The following is a 21,603-nucleotide window of genomic DNA, read 5'->3' as shown; positions in this document are numbered from 1 at the left end:
AGCTCCGTTTCAGGATCTCTGACTTACACGGATCCGTGACGCCCCGTCTGCGCTGTGAGATCACATGCGCATAGGATCCGGGGATTGAGACACGGACATCCTCGGGGGCATCATTCAGCCACCACACTTTACTTCTGAGGGTTATTTGGAGCAGGAAGTGTGAAGTGATTATTTTTTAAGATTCCTCGGGCTACACGATGGGGAGTGTGCCTCAGCGGGGCAACAGTGGAAGCAGAGAGAGGAGTCAGCAAGTTAGCACTAATACATACTTCCTATTTTTAAAAAAGAAAATAACATCTAAGAGCATAAAATATCATTTAGGTATTTTTTAAAAAATGGAAACAAGGTCAGAAATGAATTAGCAACAGCCAATAATTATTACTTCCACAAACAGTAATCTAAGCCATTTTTAATGGCATCTCTGGCATGTTCGAGTGGAGAAATTAAAAGTATAATATTAAACATTGGTATGAGGAGAGAGGAAGGGACTGAAATCAATGATCTAAGCTTCCACCTTAAGAAGCTAGAAAATGAGAAGTAAATTAAACCCAAAGCACACAGAGGAAAGAAAGTGATAATGACATTAATGAAACAGAAAATAGGAAAAAAACAGTAACAATGAAATCAAAGCTGGTTCTTTGAAACAATCATGAAAAGTAATCAAAGTTTTGCTAGAATTTTTAAGAAAAATGACAAATTATCAATATCAAAAATGAAAGGGGAGATATCAATATAGATTCAATAGACATTAAAAGGATAAGGGAACATTATGAACAATTTTAGGCCAATAAATTTAAAAACTTGGATAAAACAGGCAATTTCTTTAAATGACATAATTTATCAAAACATAAAAAGAAATGGATAACATGAATAGTCTTCTATCTACTAAAGAGATTAAAATCTTAGTTAAAAATCTTCCCACAAAGAAGCTCCGAGACCAGACGGCTTCGTTGGTGCATTTTACGTAACAACCAAGTAGGAAACAACACCAGTTCTACACAAGCTCATCCAGCACAACAGAACAAACAAAACTGCAACATTTCCCAATTCATTGTATGAGAACAGTAACACCCTGACACCAAAAACAGAGACATGACAAGAAAATTAAAAACCAATTTCCCTCACGATCAAAGTGCAAAATTCATCAACAAAACTTTGGCAAATTAGATCCGGCAATATATAAAAGCTATAGTACATCATGACCAAGAAGGGTGTATTCCAGGAACACAAAGTTGTTTAATATTTGAAAATCAATCAATTCACCATATGAAGAGACTGAAAAAGAAAAACCACATAATCATCTTAATAGGTACAAAAAATTTTTGGATAAAATTCAACACCAATTCATGATTAAAAAAACAAACAAAAAAACTCAGCAAACTGGGAATAGAAAGTTTTTCACCCTAGTCAAGTACACTGATGAAAAATCTACAGCAAAATTACACTTAATGGCAAAAGACTGAATGCACCCCCGTAAGGTTGAAGAAAAGGCAAGGATGGACATTTCATTTCTATTCAACATCGCAATAAAGGCCTAATTTTAAGAGAAGAATAAAACAAAAGGCCAACAGAATGGAAAGGAAGAAGTAAAACTGTCCTTATTTGCAGATAACTTGACCATCTACCTAGAAGATACCAAGGAATCTACAAAATGACTCCTAGAACTAAAAAGTGAGTTTAACATGGTTGCAAGATACAATGTCAACACACAAAAGTCAATCGCATTTCCACATGCTAGCAGTAACAATCGGGAGTCTAAATTAAGAGCAGCCACTCTATAGTATCATCAAAAAATACACAATGTTTAGGACTGAATTTAGCCGAGAATGTTCAAGGCTTGTACAGAGCAACTGAGACAGTGCAGCGCAGAGAGCCTGGGCATAGCTCACACATACATATGGCAGCTGGCTTTTTAGAAAGGCCCTAAGATAATTCAGTGGAGGAAGAGTTAGTCTTTAATAAATGGTGACAGAACTGGACATACATATGAATTAAAAAAAACAACCCTGAAGTATAATAAAAACTCTATGTGGTCTTTGTCACTGTATCCTGGCACAGAGCTTCTGAAACCCTTGGAATTCCCTGAGTGATGGCGGTATATTCTGTTTTTATTTATAACGAGCCCCTCTCAACCATAGCTGGGTTTATGTTAATGAGATGACTGCTGGCAGGCCCCTTAACAGTTTTAGGATGGAGGCTGGTCACCAGAAGGACCAAGCCATGACAAGAGGCTGGAACTTTCATCCCTACCCCTCAACCTCCGGTGACAGTAGAGGGACCAGAGACCGATCACTAATGGCCGATGATTCAATCAGTCCTGGCTATGTAATGGAACCTCCGTAAAATCCATTAACAATTGGGTTCAAGAAGCTTCCCGGGTTGGGGGAGGGTGTAGCTCAAGCGGTAGAGGGTCCTGGGTTCAACCCCCCGGCACCTCCGCTAATAAATAAATAAACCTAATTGCCTCCCCCTGTCAAAAAAAAAAGAAGCTTCCAGGTTGTTGAACACATGTTTGGGAGGGTACCTGCCCTATGCATTCTACCACTTGGCTGTTCCTGAGTTGTAGCCTTTAGAATAAACCAGTAATAATAAATCAAGCACTTCCTGAGTTCTGGGGGCCAGTCCAGCCAGGCCTATTGCTGACACTAAATGGGGAGAGAGGGGGTGATTTATACACCAATTCACCAATTCTGACACCAACTGGGTGTCCAACAATTCAATTCAATTCTGATGCTGACTCCCTAAGTTAGCGCGGGTCCTACGATATCGCGCAGCCCTACGAGCCTGCTTTCACTTTAGACGCTGGTCCTAAGTCCCGGGGAGAACCCAGACTTTTGACCAACCAGCTAAACATTCAAGTGTTCCCACAAACCCCCCATTAGAGTCAATACTTCACTCGAATCACTCCCAAAACTTAGGAAAACATTTTACTTACATTTACCAGTTTATTATTAAGGACACACAACTCAGGATCAGCCAAACGGAAGAGATGAACAGGGCAAGGTACGGGGAGGCGGGGCACAAAGTCTCGCCCTCCCGACAATCCCACGTGTGCACCAGCCTGGAATCCCCCTCAAGCCTCATCGTTTACAGGTTTTTATGGCGTCTTCACTACCTAGGCGTGACTGAGTAAACCACTGTCCAGCAGACACTGAACTCAATCCCTGGCCCCGCTACCTTCTCAAGATTGGGGGAGTGGGGCTTAAGTTCTAACCCTCTAACCCCAGGACTGATTTTTCTGGCAACCACCCCATTCTAAAGTCATCTGGGGCCCCTGCCTTCAGCCATCTCATTAGCACACAGAAGATACTCATTACTCCAAAGAAATTCCCAGGATTTTAGGAGCTCTGTGCCAGGGACCCAGGGCAAAAACCAAATATATATTTTATTATACCACATTACCTAAATCCACACCTTATGATATATACGAAAATGAACTAAGAATGAATCACAGGTCTAACTATAAAACATAAAAACTGAAAACTTTTTGGAAGAAAACACAGAGAGAAAGTCTTTGTGACTTTGGAGTAGGTCAAGGTTTCTTAGCTCACAAAATAGAAACAAACCACAAGAGAAAACAAATAGATGAACTGGACTTCGACTGAAAAACTTTTGTTCTTCAAAGCAAACTGTTAAGAAAAAGACAAGCCAAAGAATAGGAGTAAAAATACTCTTACTTATCTTTATCATTTATCAGCAAAAGGTCTGTATCAAGAATATATTAAAAACTCTTTAACTCAATAAAAAGACGATCTTTCATTTTTATTTTTATTAAAACATGGGTAAAAGATGTGAATAAACACTTCACCAAAAAAAGATATACAGGTGACAAAAAAGCACCAGACAAGATGCTCAAAGTCATTACGCATTTAAAAAATGCAATCTAAAACCACAATTACATGTAACTACATACCCACTAGAGTGTCTAAAATTAAAGGCTGACAATATGAAGTGTTGCCGAGAATGCAGAACACCTGGAACTATCATACATTGCTGGCGGGAATGCAGAATGGCTAGAAAATAGTAGCAGTCTCTCATAAAATGAAATGTACAGTTATGATAAAACCCAGTAATTCCACTCTTAATTATTTATCCAAAAGAAAGAAAAACATGCTTGTAAAAGCCAAAATAGTGGAAAAACCCAAATGACCATTAACTGCAAAACAGATAAACAAATTGTGCTGTAACTATGCAATGGCTATTTAGCAAGTAAAACAAATGCTCAGTGACATAATGAAAATCATACTCAGCAATAAAGTGAAATTACTGAAACACGTATCATGGGTGAACCTCAAAGCATTATGCTAAGGGAAGGAAGCCAGATACAAAAGGCCATCTACAGAAGGATTCCATTTGTAGGACATTCTAGAAGAGGAAAAACTATGGTAAGAGCAATGAGATCAGTGTTTTAAGGGGGTGGGAGAAGGGGAGGGGATAGGCTATACGACACCATATGGGCATAAGAAAGATTTTTAACAGCACCACCCTCAAGCAGGCTGGCACCAGCCCTAGGACAACCTGATCCCAAAGCCAGCTGCCCCAGTACCCAGCCCCACCCACCAGTGACCTGCAGCCTCTGCACAAGGCAGAGCCTGGCAGCCAGCCAGGCCAGAGGCCAGCCCCATCTCCCAGCATGACCACAGCAGTCAGCCCTGCCATCACAGGGTTCACACAGTCCACATAGGGGGCAGCCCTAGAGCACGTAGCTCTGGGGACCAAAGGGCATGTGCTGCTGGGCCCCATAGGACGTCTCCTACATAAGACCACTTATCCAAGATCAGGAAGTGTAGCCAGCCTACCTAATACAGAGAGGTAAAAACAGAGAACTGAGAAAAATGAGGCAACAAAGGAAAATGTACCAAAGAAAGAAAACTCCAGAAGAATTAAGTGAAGTGGAGACAAGAAACTACCTGATAAAGAGTTCAAGATAAAGATCACAAAGACGTTCAGTGAGCTCGGGAGAAGAATGGATGTAAATAACTTTACTGTCACTGTTTGCAGATGACAGGATACCCTGGACAGAAAGTCCTAAAGACACTACCAAAAACCATTAGAACTCATCAGGGAATCCAGTAAACTTGCAGGGTATAAAATAATATACAGAAATCTGTGATCTTTCTATACACTTAACAACAAACTATCAGAAAGAATAAGAGAATAACCCCATTTACAACTGCATCAAAAATAATAAAATTAACTAGGAACAAATCTAACCAAGGACATAAAAGACCTACTCTGAGAAAACTGCAAGGCAATGATGAAAGAAATTGAAGACAACACCAACAAACGGGAAGACATTCTGTGCTCACGGGCTGAGGAACAGTGTTAAAATGACCGCACTACCCGAGGCAACCTATACATTCAGTGCAATTCCATCAAAAGACCCATGGCATTTGAACTAGGACAAATAATTCTAAAATCTGTATAAAAACACCAAAGAATCCAAATAGGGAAAAGGATCTTGAGAAAGAACAAAGCTAAAGGTATGAGACGCCCCGATTTCAGACTACACTACAAAGCTGCAGTAATCAAAACAACACGGTACCTGCACCAAAACACACACACAGAGCAAGGGAACAGAACAGAAAGCCCAGAAATGACCCTCCATTTATAGGAGCGATTAACACGCAATGAGGGAGGCAAGAACGTACACCAGGGGAATAAATGGTGTTAGGAAAGCTGGACGGTTAATGCAAAAGAATCAAACTGGACTCCATAGTCACACCATATACAAAAACAAACTCAAAATGGATTAAAGACCCAAAACCACAAAACCAGAAGAAAGCGTAAGCAGCATTCTGTGTCACTGGTCTTAGCAAAAATCTTTTGGAAGTAAGTCCTCAGGCAAGGGGAACAAAAGCAAATGTAAACAAATGGGACAACATCAAACTAAAAGCTTTTGCACAGTGAAAGAAGCTATCAACCAACAAAAAGGCCGCCTACTTGAATGGGAAGATATTTCTGCAAATGATATCCCTAATAAGAGGTTAATATCTAAAATATACAAAGAAAGAACTCATACAACTCAACATCAAAAACACAAACACCCCAATTAAAAAATGGGCAGAGGCCTGAATAGGCATTTTTCCAGAGAAGACATACAGATGGCCAAAAGACACATGAAATCATTAATTAGGGAAATGTAAACCACAACCACAATGAAATACTGCCTCACAGCTGTCAGAATGGCTATTATCAAAAAGAAAACAAATAACAAGTGTTGGTGAGAATGTGGAGAAAAAGTAACTCTTACGCACTGCTGGTGGGAATGCAAAGTCATGCAGCCACCATGGCAAACAGTATGGATGCGCCTCAAGAAATTGAAAATAGAACTATCATACGATCCAGCAATTTCACTCCTCGGTAGCCTTCCAAAGAAAACAAAAACACTAATTCAAAAACATATGCACCCCTATGTTCACGGCAGCATTATTTACAACAGCCGAGATATGAAAGCACCCTAAGTGCCCACTGATAGATGAACGGATAAAGAGATGACATATATTTTCAGTGGAATATTAGTCATTAAAAAAATGAAATCTTGCCGTTTGCGGAAACATGGGTAGGCCTAGAGGGCATTATGCTAAATGAAGTCAGTCAGACACAGAAAGACAAAGACCGTATGATTTCATTTATATGTGGAATCTACAAAACAACAACAGATCAACAAACATAACCAAACAAAACCAGAGTCACAGACAGAGAATAAACAGGTGGTTGCCAGAGGGGGCAAGGGTGGGACGATGAGTGAAATAGGGGAGGCAGATGAAGAGGTATAAACTTTCAGCTACAAAATAAATGAGTCACGGGGATGAAATGTACAGGGGAACAGTCAATTATATTTAATAACTTTGTACGGTGACAGATGGTAACTAGACTTATCACGGTGACCGTTTCGTAACGTAGAGAAAGACTGAATCACTCTGCCATGCACCTGGAACTAACAGTGTTATAAGTCAATTATACTTCAATTTAAAAAGAAAAAAGAAAGCTTTTTAAGTGAAGAACATGTTCTATAGCACAACTATCCTCATGGTTTAAACATCTGTCAAAATTAATCAACTACATGTGTACTTGAAATTGGTACATTTTTGCAAGTAATTCGTATCTCTGTAACACAGACTTTTTTTTAATTTCCCAAAAAAAGAATCTTATGCTAAACTAAACACAAATCTGTAGGTTATCTAGCTTTCCCTTTACTTACAAACTCTCTAAGGGACTAACACTCAAATACACAAAGATAACTTGAGATTCTGAAACAATACTGAATAGATAAGTTCACTAGTCAGAGGTCCCCATATATTTAATCATGTCATGACATTTACCTCCATTTGAAAATACAGCATTCAATAAAGCATGTTAACAATTTTAGTGAGAAGTTTTTAGTCAGAAGACAACTTACTAGAACTCAAAAGCAGAAGCAAAAGTACCTTTACTTTTTAAAAAAAACCCACACCAGTGTAATTCAGCGAAATACTCAATTTAGAGTTCTACATACAGGAATCAATTACCAAGAACTGTTTATAATCTATTTCAGGAATTTCAAAAGAAAAGATCCTCAGACTCAGTAATTTCTCACAAAATTTCATTTCAAAAATTTTATAGTAAAAACAACACGTGTGTACTTTGCTACTTAGCCTCAGAACACTAACAGGACAAAAACACACAGATGACTAGGATCAAACAGTCCCATCTGATGCAGTGGCCTAGTTTAAAAGGACTTTTTCATAATTCCATTAAATATATTAAAATTCTAACTCCTAAACATTTCACAGTGAGTCCTGACTACCAAAATGCTATTTCTCAGGATACTGAGAGACGTTCAGGCAAGCCATGAACCCAGAGCAGTGCATCCACAAGAAAGATACATCCACGACGCTGACTCCCAACGTGGAGTCGGGCCCAGGGCGCAGCACGGTTATCTGAAAGCACGCATGTGGAGGAAACGTGGTCTCCAGCCATGCTAACTACGATATGTATTTTTTCTGGATCTAGGCATCACTGTAGTCAAACAGAAAATTCATCTAAATAGATTACTGTACTCAGAGTGGCATGTGACATCACACATCTCAGTCAACACAGGACCACTACAGTGTGAAAGTGCACGAAACTTTAAGAGCTCAAAAAGGAGACTTCATATCCCAAAAGATTAAAAACCACTGGTACAGTAAAGAAAACCCTGCCCTAGGAGTCAGAAGTAGTTCCAGCAAAGCCACCACCTTTAACCAGGTACTTAACCTCACAGAGATTCTGTAAAATGAAAGCATCTGAAGAGTCGTGTAAGGTCTTGTTATTCTGAAATTTTTCTTCCTAAATGTTGCAACAATAATTCAGAAATGCAATTAATGTCACAATTTTAGTTACCAAGATTGAAAAATATACTAAACATGCTTGGTAATTTTTTCAAAATTATTTACTTTGTATGTATTACCTTAATATAATTTCTTACTATAATTATTATTACCGAAACTTTGAAGGCAGAAGAAGGAAAACATCACGCCTAAGCTGTGACTTTATTTGTACACCCAGCTCACACAGGTGCAGTCATAATGCGAGTGACATGTCACACATAGCTCTCTTCTTATTACATGTATTTTCCACACTATAACATACTTTTCACATTATCACTTTAAATATAGCATCTTAACATTCTACCGAGTACACATATATCTGTATATTTACATATATTTGTATGCATCTGTATAATGAAATACAAAAAGGATGAAATAAAATAATAAACATTGCTGTTTTTATTCGGGAAAGAATGGCGTAGAGGGAGGGGGTAAGAGTGGGACTTCTCTTTGTATTCTTTTCACACATATTGTCTACATTTCACACATGCTGACATACTACCTGTTTTTTAAACTAAAATCTAATTTAAAAAACGTAAAGATAAGTAAAATACGATTGTAGACTCTAAATAATAGATTTAAATGAGAAGTCAGTCCAGCCTCCAGTGCCTGGAGCGATCGTGTTATGAACAGGGCTTAGTTAGCTGTTCTTGTAGCGTATTAGAAAAAGGACGTGGAAGCCTGAACCAGAGTGAGGAGCCAGAGACCCGACCAGCGAATTTCAGAGAAGCTGCTCACATCCCAACAGCCCCTGAAAACACCACCAGTGAATCACAGCACAGTGCAAAGGCTGATCAGGTTCAGCAAACACCTCCTGGGTCCCTGCTGCGTGCTGTGTTGTGAGAACACCTAAGATGATTTTCAAAAACGAAAAACAGAAGTTCCCATCCTCAAGAAATTTGAGGCAAGACCACTTCATAAGCTTTAAGTTTTGGGAAATAAACAAGGTGCCACTAGAATACAGACATACAGAGAAGAGAAATCTTTGCGGGGGCAGAAAGGGAAGAGGGAAAATGAGTAACTTTAGGGGGTTGGGGTTACCAATAAATGAGTACATTTTTGAGGATTTTGTTTTTGAATATGTCTGCTTCAGAACAGAAATTAAAGCTCTAACGATGTGAAAGGCTATTCTCCAACAATAATAAATAAATGAGGTCTGAGTAAAAGTAAGACTTTTATACTAATGTAGGATATAAGTTTAAATATTCTTTTTAAGTATGTAAACAGATTTTGTCTACACAGACTTACAGTACACTTAATGTGTACATGTTAATGAAGACAGACCTACTAAACTGCCTGTTTCAAATATACATAAGACTACCTTTCAGAGAAATTTGAAAGAATGGTTCTATTACACACTCTAAGTTACCAAAACAAATGATTTTCTCCAATTTTTCTATAATTCAAACTTTTATTTTTGGACAAAATACAGTAACAAACCTTATGAGTTTAAGTATAGGAGATTACCCTCATTGTGAAAAGCACACAGGGCAAAGAAAACAGACCTGCTCAGCCCTTGGGAAGACGTAGTCCAGGCTACAGTATTTAATCGGGTCAAGCATCTGGTATATTACATAATATGTCCCCAAAAAGGCAACCTATAAAAGATAGCTGTAAACTGTACTAAAGCGTAAAGCCTTTTCCAGAGAGCATTAACAATGTGGAGACACAAAACAAATGGGCAGCAGAGGTAAAACAAAAAGAATTCTACCAGGAATTACAGTGTTACAATTATAAAACCTATTACCAACACAGCCAGTGACGAGTTACGACCATCAGCACCTCCTTCTGAATGTCATTCCGCCTTCACTGCACCACCGTCACTCCTCCAAGATTCATGTAAGTGGGCCTCCCTTAAAAGCCCCCAGACTGTTCTGCGTCTGGCCAATGAGCCTGTCAGGGGTCCTCAGAACCATCAGCATGGCGTTGACTCAGTCACCTGGAGAGACAGTCTCCTACCTGGTCCTAAGGTCACAGATACAAGAATCCCAATTCTCTCAGTGTAAGTTTTTCATATTGTTTAAGGGGAAAAAAATTTCAATATATGAAGCCCTTATAAAATCTAGTGACAGCTATGACCACGAGCACCGCACTGACGTCCACTGCCACACGACGCCTCCAAAAACCCCACCGGGAGGACGGCGCCACTCGCATCTGACAGATGTACAGCAGAAGCCTGTACTCAGAACATCACCGCCCAGGCTGCGGACGAGAAGAATCCTGCTCTCTCTGATTACCAAACTCAAGTTTGAACTAATCCTTTTAGACACAGTACATTATACCAAAAGCTAAAATACAACTCATTTATACCGAATGTTCCTAAATACCATAGAATCCTGCCTTACTTTAAGGCGAAGCTACAGAGTTTGAAACTTGAAAAGCTGAGCACCCTTAACAATGAAACTGACCAACATCAGCCACAACTAAGATAGCTCTAAAAACATTCTGTCTAGAAACACTCCCCCCACGTCCCCTGCACTGCTCTGGGTAGACTCGAAATGCTCAAAACATACTTGTGGGATGAATAAAACACTGTACGCTGTTCCCTCAAGTGTTTGATTATCTCAAGTGGATTATCCCATTTATATTTTTACTGAAAAAAAATTTTTTATGCCTCAGTCAACTTCTATCTTCATTTACTTATTAGTAAATTACAATGATACTGCATATTATCAGCATTTTTACCTTTATCAGCTACATTTTTTACTAACTGAAACAGATTCATTCAATCTCATGACTTAGAAATACTGACTATTTCACAGAACTACAACAAATCATAATAAAATTTATATGGAACCATCAAAGACCTAGAATTGCCAAAGCATTACTGAAGAGAAAGAAAGAGACTGGAGGAATAACTCTCCCAGACTTCAGACAATACTACAGAGCTACAGTAATCAAGACTGCATGGTATTGGTACAAAAACAGACATATGGACCAATGGAACAGAATAGAGTGCCCAGAAATGAACCCAGAAACTTTTGGTCAACTAATCTTCAAAAAAAGAGGCAAGAATATACAATGGAATAAAGACAGTCTCTTCAGCAAATGGTGTTGGGAAAACTGGACAGCAGCATGTAAAACAATGAAGCTAGAACACTCCCTTACATCATACACAAAAATCAACTCAAAATGGATCAAAGACTTAAACATAAGACAAGATACAATAAACCTCCTAGAGGAAAATATAGGCAAAACATTATCTGACATACATCTCAAAAATGTTCTCCTAAAACAGTCTACCCAAGCAATAGAAATAAAAGCAAGAATAAACAAATGGGACCTAATGAAACGTATAAGCTTCTGCACAGCAAAGGAAACCACAAGGAAAACAAAAAGACAACCCACGGAATGGGAGAACATTTTTGCAAATGAAACCAACAAAGGCTTGATCTCCAGAATATATATGCAGCTCATACAACTTAATAAGAAACAACCGAACAACCCAACCCAAAAATGGGCAAAAGACCTAAACAAGCAATTCTCCAAGGAAGACATACGAATGATCAACAGGCACATGAAAAAATGCTCAGTATCACTAATTATCAGAGAAGTGCAAATCAAAACTACAATGAGATATCACCTCACACCAGTCAGAATGGTCATCATTCAAAAGTCCACAAATGATAAATGCTGGAGAGGCTGTGGAGAAAGGGGAACCCTCCTACACTGCTGGTGGGAATGCAGTTTGGTGCAGCCACTGTGGAAAACAGTATGGAGGTTCCTCAAAAGACTAGGAATAGACTTACCATATGACCCAGGAATCCTGCTCCTGGGCATATATCCAGAAGGAACCCTACTTCAAGATGACACCTGTACCCCAATGTTCACAGCAGCACTATTTACAATAGCCAAGACATGGAAACAGCCCAAATGTCCATCAACAGAGGACTGGATAAAGAAGACGTGGTATATTTATACAGTGGAATACTATTCAGCCATAAAAACCGACAACGTAATGCCATTTGCAGCAACATGGATGTTCCTGGAGAATGTCATTCTAAGTGAACTAAGCCAGAAAGAGAAAGAAAAATACCATATGAGATCGCTCATATGTGGAATCTAAAAAAAAAAAAAAAGCAAACAAAACATAAACACAAAACAGAAAGAGACTCATAAACAGAATACAAACTTGTGGTTGCCAAGGGGATGGGGGGTGGGAAGGGACAAACTGGGATTTCAAAATGTAGAATAGATAAACAAGATTATACTGTACAGCACAGGGAAATAAATACAAGATCTTGTGGTAGCTCACAGAGAAAAAAAATGTGATAATGAATACATGTGTGTACATGTATAACCGAAAAATCGTGCTCTACACTGGAATTTGACACAACATTGTATAATGATTATAAATCAATAAAAAATATTTTTAAAAATAAATAATAAATTAAAAAACAAAAAACCAAAAAAGAAATACTGACAAATATGGAAAATGCAAGGCAACTTGATCTCTGGCTTTTGGTAATACAGCACAAACAGAGAACAGACCAGCTTTCACTGCTGTAGATACCAATTTAGAAATCCGACTTGTGGACACATACTTGAGTGAGAACTACGACAAACACCAATCTCCAAAGCAAATGTCTATACTTAACACTTTGTCCTGGGGCAGCTACTGCTACTCAAATAAAGCATTTTTTAAACAACTCATAAATACAGAACACACTGTTGTGACTAAAAGACGCAATGTTTCCTTCCCAGTTGATCTTTCATAAATATTACTCATGTACTAGCAAGGAATATTTTAATGGCTCAAATTATTCTTTCAACTTCCAAAACAACTTTTCCACATGTTGTAAAAGTCTCTAATACTGACAAAGCATTTTTCTTTTCTTGTAAAGCAGTAAAAAACAGACAAAGAGGAATTGTTGGTAATGACATTCAAACCACAGAACACTTTATAATTGAAAACAGACGATCGCTAAGGAAAAATTAGACTACAGTTTTAAAAACTTAATCTATTTACATACCAGCACAGAATATCCCTGGGACTTCACTTCTGACTATTATGGTCCGTACTTTCTTATCAGATTTTAAAGCATCCACAGCCTTTGAGAGCTAAACAGAAACAGGGAGGGTTAAGGAGGGAAAAGGGGAAAAATCATTTTCAGATTGATATCAACACTGTTTCTTAATATTAGAAGCAAACAGTTGAATCTTTACACTCACCATTTTTATAAGATTTTTACTCAATGAATTTTTGGCAGAGGCTCTGTTTATTCCAAGCACCACAATTCCTAGTTAAGGAAAAAAAAAAGAACAAGCATTTGAGTTAGTGAGGTATTCACGTTACGGACTCCCACATACACACAAGCTGGTTATCTTGGGACTTACGAATCTACCACCTCCATGAGGTTCATGTCAAGAGCTTTATCCCAATTTTCATGTTTTCCTTCCTTTTGAGGAGTATTTTTGAAGAATGCGGTATATGTAACATATTTATAAAATCAATCTAGTGCTTAATATTTACTGCTTTTCTTCAGCCTTTCAGAGAAGAACTACAAAACAGCATGTCTCCTTCAATTATCTCTCCTTAAACACAACCAAGGTAATCTGCCACATTTTACTAAATTGCACATCACTAAATCAGATTAACTAGTGGGAAGGCTGTGCTGACTGGTGAAAATTCTAACGTACACAGTACTACGTAAAATAGTTTCATCACCTTCAAGTATATTCAGAAGTACATAATAGCTAACAATTGTGTTAGGATCAGCCTTTTTGCTAGCATACTAGGTGTTAATATCTCAATTACCTTTTTTCAGTCATACTACACACATAGTTTCAGTACTTCCTTCCCAGGTTTCTCTCCTGACTCTGTTGCATGTACTTAACCTGAAGCCACCTCCATTTAGAAGTCCAACAAGCAATTCAACTTGAATCCATAAAAGTTCGTTTTTTCTCCCACAAAGCCCAGCTCTCCCTCCTAACTTCCCTAATTTCATCAGAGAGCATCACCCAAATTCAGCCTTCCATTCCAACTGCTGTAGTCAGATCAATTTTCTAAAAATAATTCCATGCACAGAATTCACCTCCTACTTAAAACCCTTTAATTATTTCTTATTTCCAAAATACCTGACTTCAAAGACCTTAATTTGATATTCAAAGTCCTATAAAACCTGTTCCCAACCTTCTTGTTCCCTGAGTAAGCACCAATTTTCCTTCCACATCAGAAATGCCTTCCGTCTAGTTGAAGGGGGCGGGTGAGGGTGGTGTTGATCCTTGTTTGCAATTGGGTTAAAGACAACAAAATGTGCACATGTGCACACGCCGTCTCAAGGCAGTTTGCAAAACCCATTTCTCAAAGAAAGTACAAAGATGAACTCTGGCTCATGGCAGAATAAATTTGCAAGAATTCCAAACGATCTCAGCACGGAGAAAGTCAAGAAGGAGAACTGGTATCCAGGGCAGGCTCCACATTAAACAGCTGAATGGCCTTGGGTAGCACCCAACGCTAATGGCAACAGCTACCGCTAACTGAGTATTTCATTATGTTCCCAGTGCCCTATCTTTACTGACTCATGTAATCCCCAAAACAACCTAAGAGGTAGGTACTATCTTTATCCTTCTGGAACAGATAAAATAATTGGGACTCGGGGAGGTTAAGTAACCACCTGTAGCTAGTAAGTGGCAAACTCCACCCTGGAAGGAAGAATGACAACCCTACAGGGTTCGGGCTTCAGTTCCCTCATGAAGAAAGCCTAATGGATGGAACCAGACATGTGCATTCATTCAGATGCACTCAGGACCCATTTTGGTGCTCAGCCCTCAAGGAACTAGTCTAGGAAAGAAAGACAAACAATAAACTAATGATAAAAATATACGATTCAAAATGCTTTACATGCTCTAAATGGTGTTCCAGTAATTTGTAACCAGAACTGATACCGTCTGGGGCAGGGGTAGGGGGGGCTGGTTAGGAAAAGCTTATCCAAGACAGTGCTATTTGAGCTGAGATTAGAAAGATGAGTAGGAGCTGGGGGTGTTACCGAGTCCAAACTCGTTCTGCTCACCGCACGACAGGCCAATAAATCGGGAGACGAGGTGCTGGGGCAAGGAATAGCGACTTTATTCGGAAAGCTGGCAGACCGAGAGGATGGCAGACTAATGTCTTGGAGAACCATCCTCCTCAAGTCAGAATACAGGCTCCTTTTATACAAAAAACCAGAGGAGGGGCTGTGGTTGGTTGTTGCAAACTTCTTGGTGCAAGAATCCTTTGTTCCTGCAGCCGTCCACGCGGGCCGGGTGATGGTGCTCCTGCAAACCTCCAACAAAACAAACGTTGCTCTCTATTCTGCAACGTTGTTATCTTTATGCGAGTGCAGAGTGAGCAGGACTAAGCCTAGGGAACAGGGCACGGTGGTCAAAGCCAAAGGAGCAGATCCAATATGGAGTCAGATTTGTTCTCTATTACAGGGGGACCGGGAGAAGAGAGAGTGCTCAAGTCCAGGCAGGGGCAACTTAGGAGCAATCATAAAATAGTCCTGGCCCCATGAAAGGTCCTGTCATCCAGGAGGAAGAGTATGCAACGAGAGGAAAGGTCAGCCCAGGCCAGGTATTGTCATTACATTACACTGCCCTGTTAAAAAACCAGGAGTGGCCACTGAGGGAGTTTTAAGTAGTATAAACACACATACACAACCGGGGGCCGGGGAGGAGGCGCAGGGGTGTTGGTTTGTACATGCAGAGACCATGCCCAAGTGTCTAGGGACTGACACTTCGAGCCACAAGCGGCAACCCAGTCAAGCAATACAGGTTTGTCTGAGGTTAACAGTTAGAAATAGAAGAAGTGAAAGGATTCAAGAGGTAACATTTACAATGCGCTAGTGATTGATTAGACTGAGGACTGAACGCACTGGAAGGAGGCGTCAGGAATGTCCAATAGGTCTTCACCCAGCAGCTGGATGAAAAGGAAATGACATTCAATGAGACAAAGAATCAAAAAACAACCATCGAGGTGAGTGTACAGGGGGATGAAGTTTTAGTTTGGTTTTGAACTACAGTGAAACCTGAAGTGCCTATGAGACATCCAAGTTGGTGTCAACGCTAAGGGTAGAGGCGGAGAATGTGGGCTCCGAGGTCTGACTGCTGGGGCTGAAGTCCCACTCTGCCACGCACCATGTGACCTCGGGCAGCTATTTAACCTCCCTGACCCTCAGTTTCTAACCCCGTAAAGTGAAGTCGCCAACAGCTATAAACTCCTCGGGACGGCTGTGAGGATCATGTGATAAGACGCTTGCATCATAAGCATTTAATGATTATTGTCCCTTCTGCAAACACTCAGATGCAGTAAGTGTTACCATGGTGCATGCTAGATAAGGTACTGCTGGCATTATTACTAAATTGTAAAGTGCCATCAGAATGCTTCTACCATAGATTAATTCCAGTGGTCCTGTTCCCATGTTTGAGGCCTGATGCCTTAGGTACTTCCACCTCAAAGAGTTGGAAATTAGCTCTGTAATTCAAAATGAATCATCCAGTGCCAAACGTGTAAGTAAGTGGAACAAAACCTAATCTTTATTCAGCAAGGCCAGCTGTTTTTTGTTCTGTACCTGTCCCACTTTATTTCATAGTTAACAGCTTCTCAGTAACTCAGTTATCTTGCATCCTCCTCACAGAACCGAACCAGAACAAGTTTGCTAACCTTAGATTCCTATTTTTAGACTTCCCCTGGCCTTTTGACAAAACACTATAAAAGTCTTGGTCAATCTGTAACAAGTTCATTTTACAGCATCAACCCTGCTCTACAAAGCTCACAAAACTGAAAAATGAACGTAGTAACTTAGTTGGGACTTAGGGGAAAAAAATACATGAATACATTTTGCTTATGCAAAATTGAAAATGATATACCCAAAGCGGAAGTCCTCCGGAAAGTCCTCCCGCCCTGGACCCAATGCCACTCTCCTCTCCAGAGGTAGCCATGGTTACATGTTGACACGTAACCTTCCAGAAAATCTATTTAATTTTCTATCTGAGCTGCTTTACACAAACAGGCTCATACTCATTTCCTTTATTTACTTAATTAAGTCTTAAAGATCCTTCTGTATTAAGACATTCGTTTCAATTCATAATATTCTGTAAAATGTATTTCCACTATTTATTTTCTTTTTGATGAGCATTTTCCAAAATATAATGCTGCAATAGACATTCTTGAAGATTTCTTTTCTGTACACGTATAAATATTTCTCCAATAGGTATCAAAAAAAGGAATTTCTAAGGTCCAACAGAATGGTGCATTCTTAATTTTAACAGACACTACTCAAAAATACTGTCCCTATTTACTGCCCAGCCAAAACACCAATACCGATTTGTTCATAGCAGCACACCTCAACGGAATGAAACACCTCTTAGAACACATTTGGAAAATGTAAAAAACATCTTGGACCGTCACCAGGGTTGGATCCAGGGTTTGCAGGACCTAAAAGCTTATAAAGTTTAGGGAACCCTTCATTGTACAAAATTACATGCAGGGAATTAAGGACAAATGTGAACATTAAAACCTTTAGAATTTTAAAAACTTGAGAAATTCTACACTTCCTTTCCAATTAGGTGTATGACCTGCACAAGGGCACTTCCTTCCCCACATATTTGAATATTTACATTACCACTAATTCTCAAATATATAAAATTAATCCGATGATAAGATCAAATCAAACATACTTTTAAACTACCTCTACATTGTACTAAGACACAACAGCGCTAACAAATTATTCTTACATTATACACATTAAGTCATTCATAAAGATATACGGGAATTAGGGCCCTGGGACTCAGCTCCTTCGGGCCATTTAGAAGTTCCTGTGGCAGTTGTGTGTGTGCCAGTTCGCCTGGAACCACCACACTGTTAGACAAGATGCAGGAGCCACAGCAGCACGGTAGACCTCACACAACGAGATGCACAAAACTCAGAACTTGACACACAGACATGCATGTGCTCTTTTCGAGTACAGGCTTGTTGCCCTAAAACCAGAGCAATTTTAAACCGTTTTACATGCTACCCATCAAACAAGAAAGAAAGAAAGGTATCCTACGTCTAATTATATTCACTGCACTTTCAAATATATTACAGGCAATTACTGTTTGACTTAGCATCAATGAGAACTTAATCTTACAGTTCACCCTGTCACCACCCTCTCCCACATCCCAGGAGAAAATTATTCTGACTCAAAAAACAGTCAAAGCACAGCTCATTCGTGAGAATATCACTTTTGCTCAGTGCAAAATTTACCTTGGCATGTCATCCCTTCTTCAATTCAGGCTATTTTCCACCTCTTATATACAAATAAGCCTGGTCTCCACTTACTAATCCAGTACTAGCTTTTATTCTAATATCCCCCTATACCATCAGTTTTTTATTTTTCTCTACTTCCTTTGTAGAATGGCTTCTAGTCTTCTAACTTCTCTGAAATCCTAACGTATTAATATTTTAATGATCACAGCAGAAAAGTTAAACATTGAACTAAGTTACTTTGACATAAATTATCTTCCTTTTGTTTTCATTATTGTATTTAAAGATTTTTTTTTAATGATGTGCGTGAGCAGTTTACATTATCTATACATTTCATTTCAGGTCAGTAAAGGGGGATCTTGTAAAATACGTTGTTGAGAATTACTGGTCTACCACTCGACACTGCCAATTATAAAGCTCTGACAAAATGTGGGAAAGCGATGGCATCATCTATCAGGTTTCAACCAATCTTCTGAACCAAAGCTGAGTTAACCAAGCTTAATGATCATTTATTTGTTTTGTGAATTAACTGTCCTTGTTGTTTGCCCATCTTGTCAGAGTTGTCTTTTGCATTTCGATTAATTAACTTGTAGAGTACAGATATTAATCCATTATTTATATAACAGGTTTTTTCTCTATCACTCGCTTCTAAAATTCAACTTGTTTGTGGTATTTTTTTTGCACCAAAGTTTTAACTTTTTAGGTGGTATATCATTGCCTCTGCAACTTACACATGTACAGTCTTCCTTAAAAAGGGTTTATAATGAAAACACATGTCCACAAACACTTGCAGCGAAATGATCCGAGCAGCATCAAAACAGCCAAAGCGTGGAAAGCACCCAAATACCCATCAGCCGATGAACGGATAAACACAATGTACTATATCCATGCAGGGTGATATTCAGCAAAAAAAGAAAGAAATGAAGTTTTGATACACATACAACACGGATGACCCTGAAAACATGCTGAGTGAAAGAAGCCAGTCATAAAAAAAAGCACATACTGTATCATCCCATTTATATGAACCGTCGAGGGGAGGCAGATCGAAAAGGACAAAAAATGTAGATTAGTGGTTTGCCTAGGGCGGGTGGAGACGGAGGAATTGAGCAGTGACAGCTAAAAAGTGTAGTTTCTCTTTGGAGCAACAAAAATGTCCTGCAATTGACTGTGGTGATAGAGGCACATCTCTGTGAAGATAATAAAGCCATTAAATTGTATATTTAAACAGGAGAATATTAAGGTACATGAATTTCTCAATAAAGCTATTTTTTTTAATGGCAACATTTACTTAGACCTAGAATATAGCCAAATCACCACAGCACCATGGAGTGAGGATGGCGGCAAAAGAGAAAGCACACGAGTGGTGGAGTGTGAAAGGAGCAAAAAGTCAGCAGAGAGATAATACCTAAATTTGAAAATTCCAGAAGTAGAAACACACGTACGTTATTTCAAACGAGGTGATATGTGCCCAAAAGACTCAGCCAAAGGGTCTTAAAAGGTTGACTGGCTCTGGAGTGTGGGAAATGGGGTTGAGGAAGGCACTGCTAGTTCTCAAAACAAACCATATTAGACATTGGTCACGTCACCAGCTGCACAGGGAATTAAGACAAAGCAAAACTATGTAAATTAAAATTTAAGAAAGATTTCTCTACCCCAGTGATTAGAACCAATTCTCTAATACTATGAATACTTTGATTTCTGCTATTGTCAACTCCACAGGACTCATAACTTTATTTTATCTAAAATGCATAAACATTTTGGCCAGCACTATCTATAAAACAGCCCACTATTTTCCTTCTAATTTCAAAAACCAAACAGATGGATACTAAATAACTATAAAAGGCACTTTCTGGACTCTCTGCTCTGTTTTACTGTCAATGTCTTGGTCTGCTCCAGTCCTTACGCTCCGCTGCTTTATTAGAACAGTATTTTATGTTTTGTTATCTCATTCACAGCAAGCACCACGCCCATCAGTTCCTATTTTTCAAAATGGGTTAAATATTCTTAGACATAACTCTTGTTTGCTGAAATTTAAAATAAACTGTTAGGATAGTCAATGGCATTACGTTAAAGTTGCTGTTTAATATTTAGGAAACTGATATATTTAAAGTATTAAGTCCTTCCGTTTAGAATGTGGTGCAATGAGCCGCATTTTCAGGTCTTGGGTTTTTTCCCCTCAACAAACACTTAAGAGACTGTTCCACATGGCACTTGAGCATCTTCAAAGGCTATTTGTTGCCTCTTAGGTGAATGCTTTTATTTCTGTATCAGTTACATTTTCTAACACATACTGAGAGTATGTGGAAAGTTTAATGAGATTTTCTGTGATCTTTCCCCAGAAAATTTATGAAATATTAATAGGTTTAATAAGTGGTTCTCTCCAATTTTCTAAGATGACAATCAATCAATACCCAGAAATATTGGCAATTACATTTTCTGCTCCAAAGTTAATTTCTCATTTCCTTCTCTTGCTGTTTTACTTCAGCTAGGACTTCAAGTCCAATACACAATATTAGCAAAAATAATAAGGTCTCTTATTTTGTCAATGCCTTTAATGAAAATGTTTCTAAGCACTTCACATTTAGTACGTTTGTGATGTTTCTAACAGCTTTTTATAAAACTAGGGAAATGTATCTCTGTGTTCAAATTTCCATTTTAAAAAGATCACTCAGGCCACAGTGTAGAAAACAGATTAGAAGGAAGCACGAATACACTAGGGGACTATAGACTAATATCCCTTATGAATATAGATGTAAAAATCCTCAACAAAATACTAGCAAACCAAAACTAACAGCGTATGAAAAGGTTTCTAAACCAAGAGGGATTTATCCCAGCAACGGAAGAGTGTTTCAGCACAAAAAAATCAAAGTAACAAACCACATTAATAAAATAAAGAAAAAATTTTAAAGCCACAGGATCACCTCAACTGATACAGAAGAAAACATTTGACAAAATCCAACATGCTTTAATGATTAAAAGAAAAAAAAAATAGAAAAACCTCAACAAACTAGTAATAGAAGGGAA

The 21,603-nt window shown here is 38.7% G+C and overlaps 1 protein-coding gene across 7 annotated transcripts in view; it reads right to left on the bottom strand.

Annotated features, from left to right (window-relative positions):
* AUH (AU RNA binding methylglutaconyl-CoA hydratase) overlaps window positions 1-21,603 on the bottom strand; it is a 144,616-nt gene that overhangs the window by 112,502 nt on the left and 10,511 nt on the right. For 6 of the 7 annotated variants that reach the window (XM_032470909.1, XM_032470914.1, XM_032470908.1 and 3 more), the window contains exons 2-3: window positions 13,524-13,591; window positions 13,325-13,412 (exon numbers count right to left, since the gene is read on the bottom strand). The exons of the other annotated variant lie outside the window; for it this stretch is intronic. In XM_032470909.1, coding sequence (XP_032326800.1) covers window positions 13,325-13,412; window positions 13,524-13,591 — 156 coding nt within the window. The remainder of the gene's footprint in view (window positions 1-13,324; window positions 13,413-13,523; window positions 13,592-21,603) is intronic. 7 annotated transcript variants of the gene reach the window in all.

Source organism: Camelus ferus, chromosome 31, assembly GCF_009834535.1.
Source record: "Camelus ferus isolate YT-003-E chromosome 31, BCGSAC_Cfer_1.0, whole genome shotgun sequence".
Lineage (NCBI taxonomy): Eukaryota > Metazoa > Chordata > Mammalia > Artiodactyla > Camelidae > Camelus > Camelus ferus.
The sequence above is the reverse complement of the archived record's forward strand: the minus strand, read 5'-3'. Positions and strand labels throughout refer to the sequence as shown.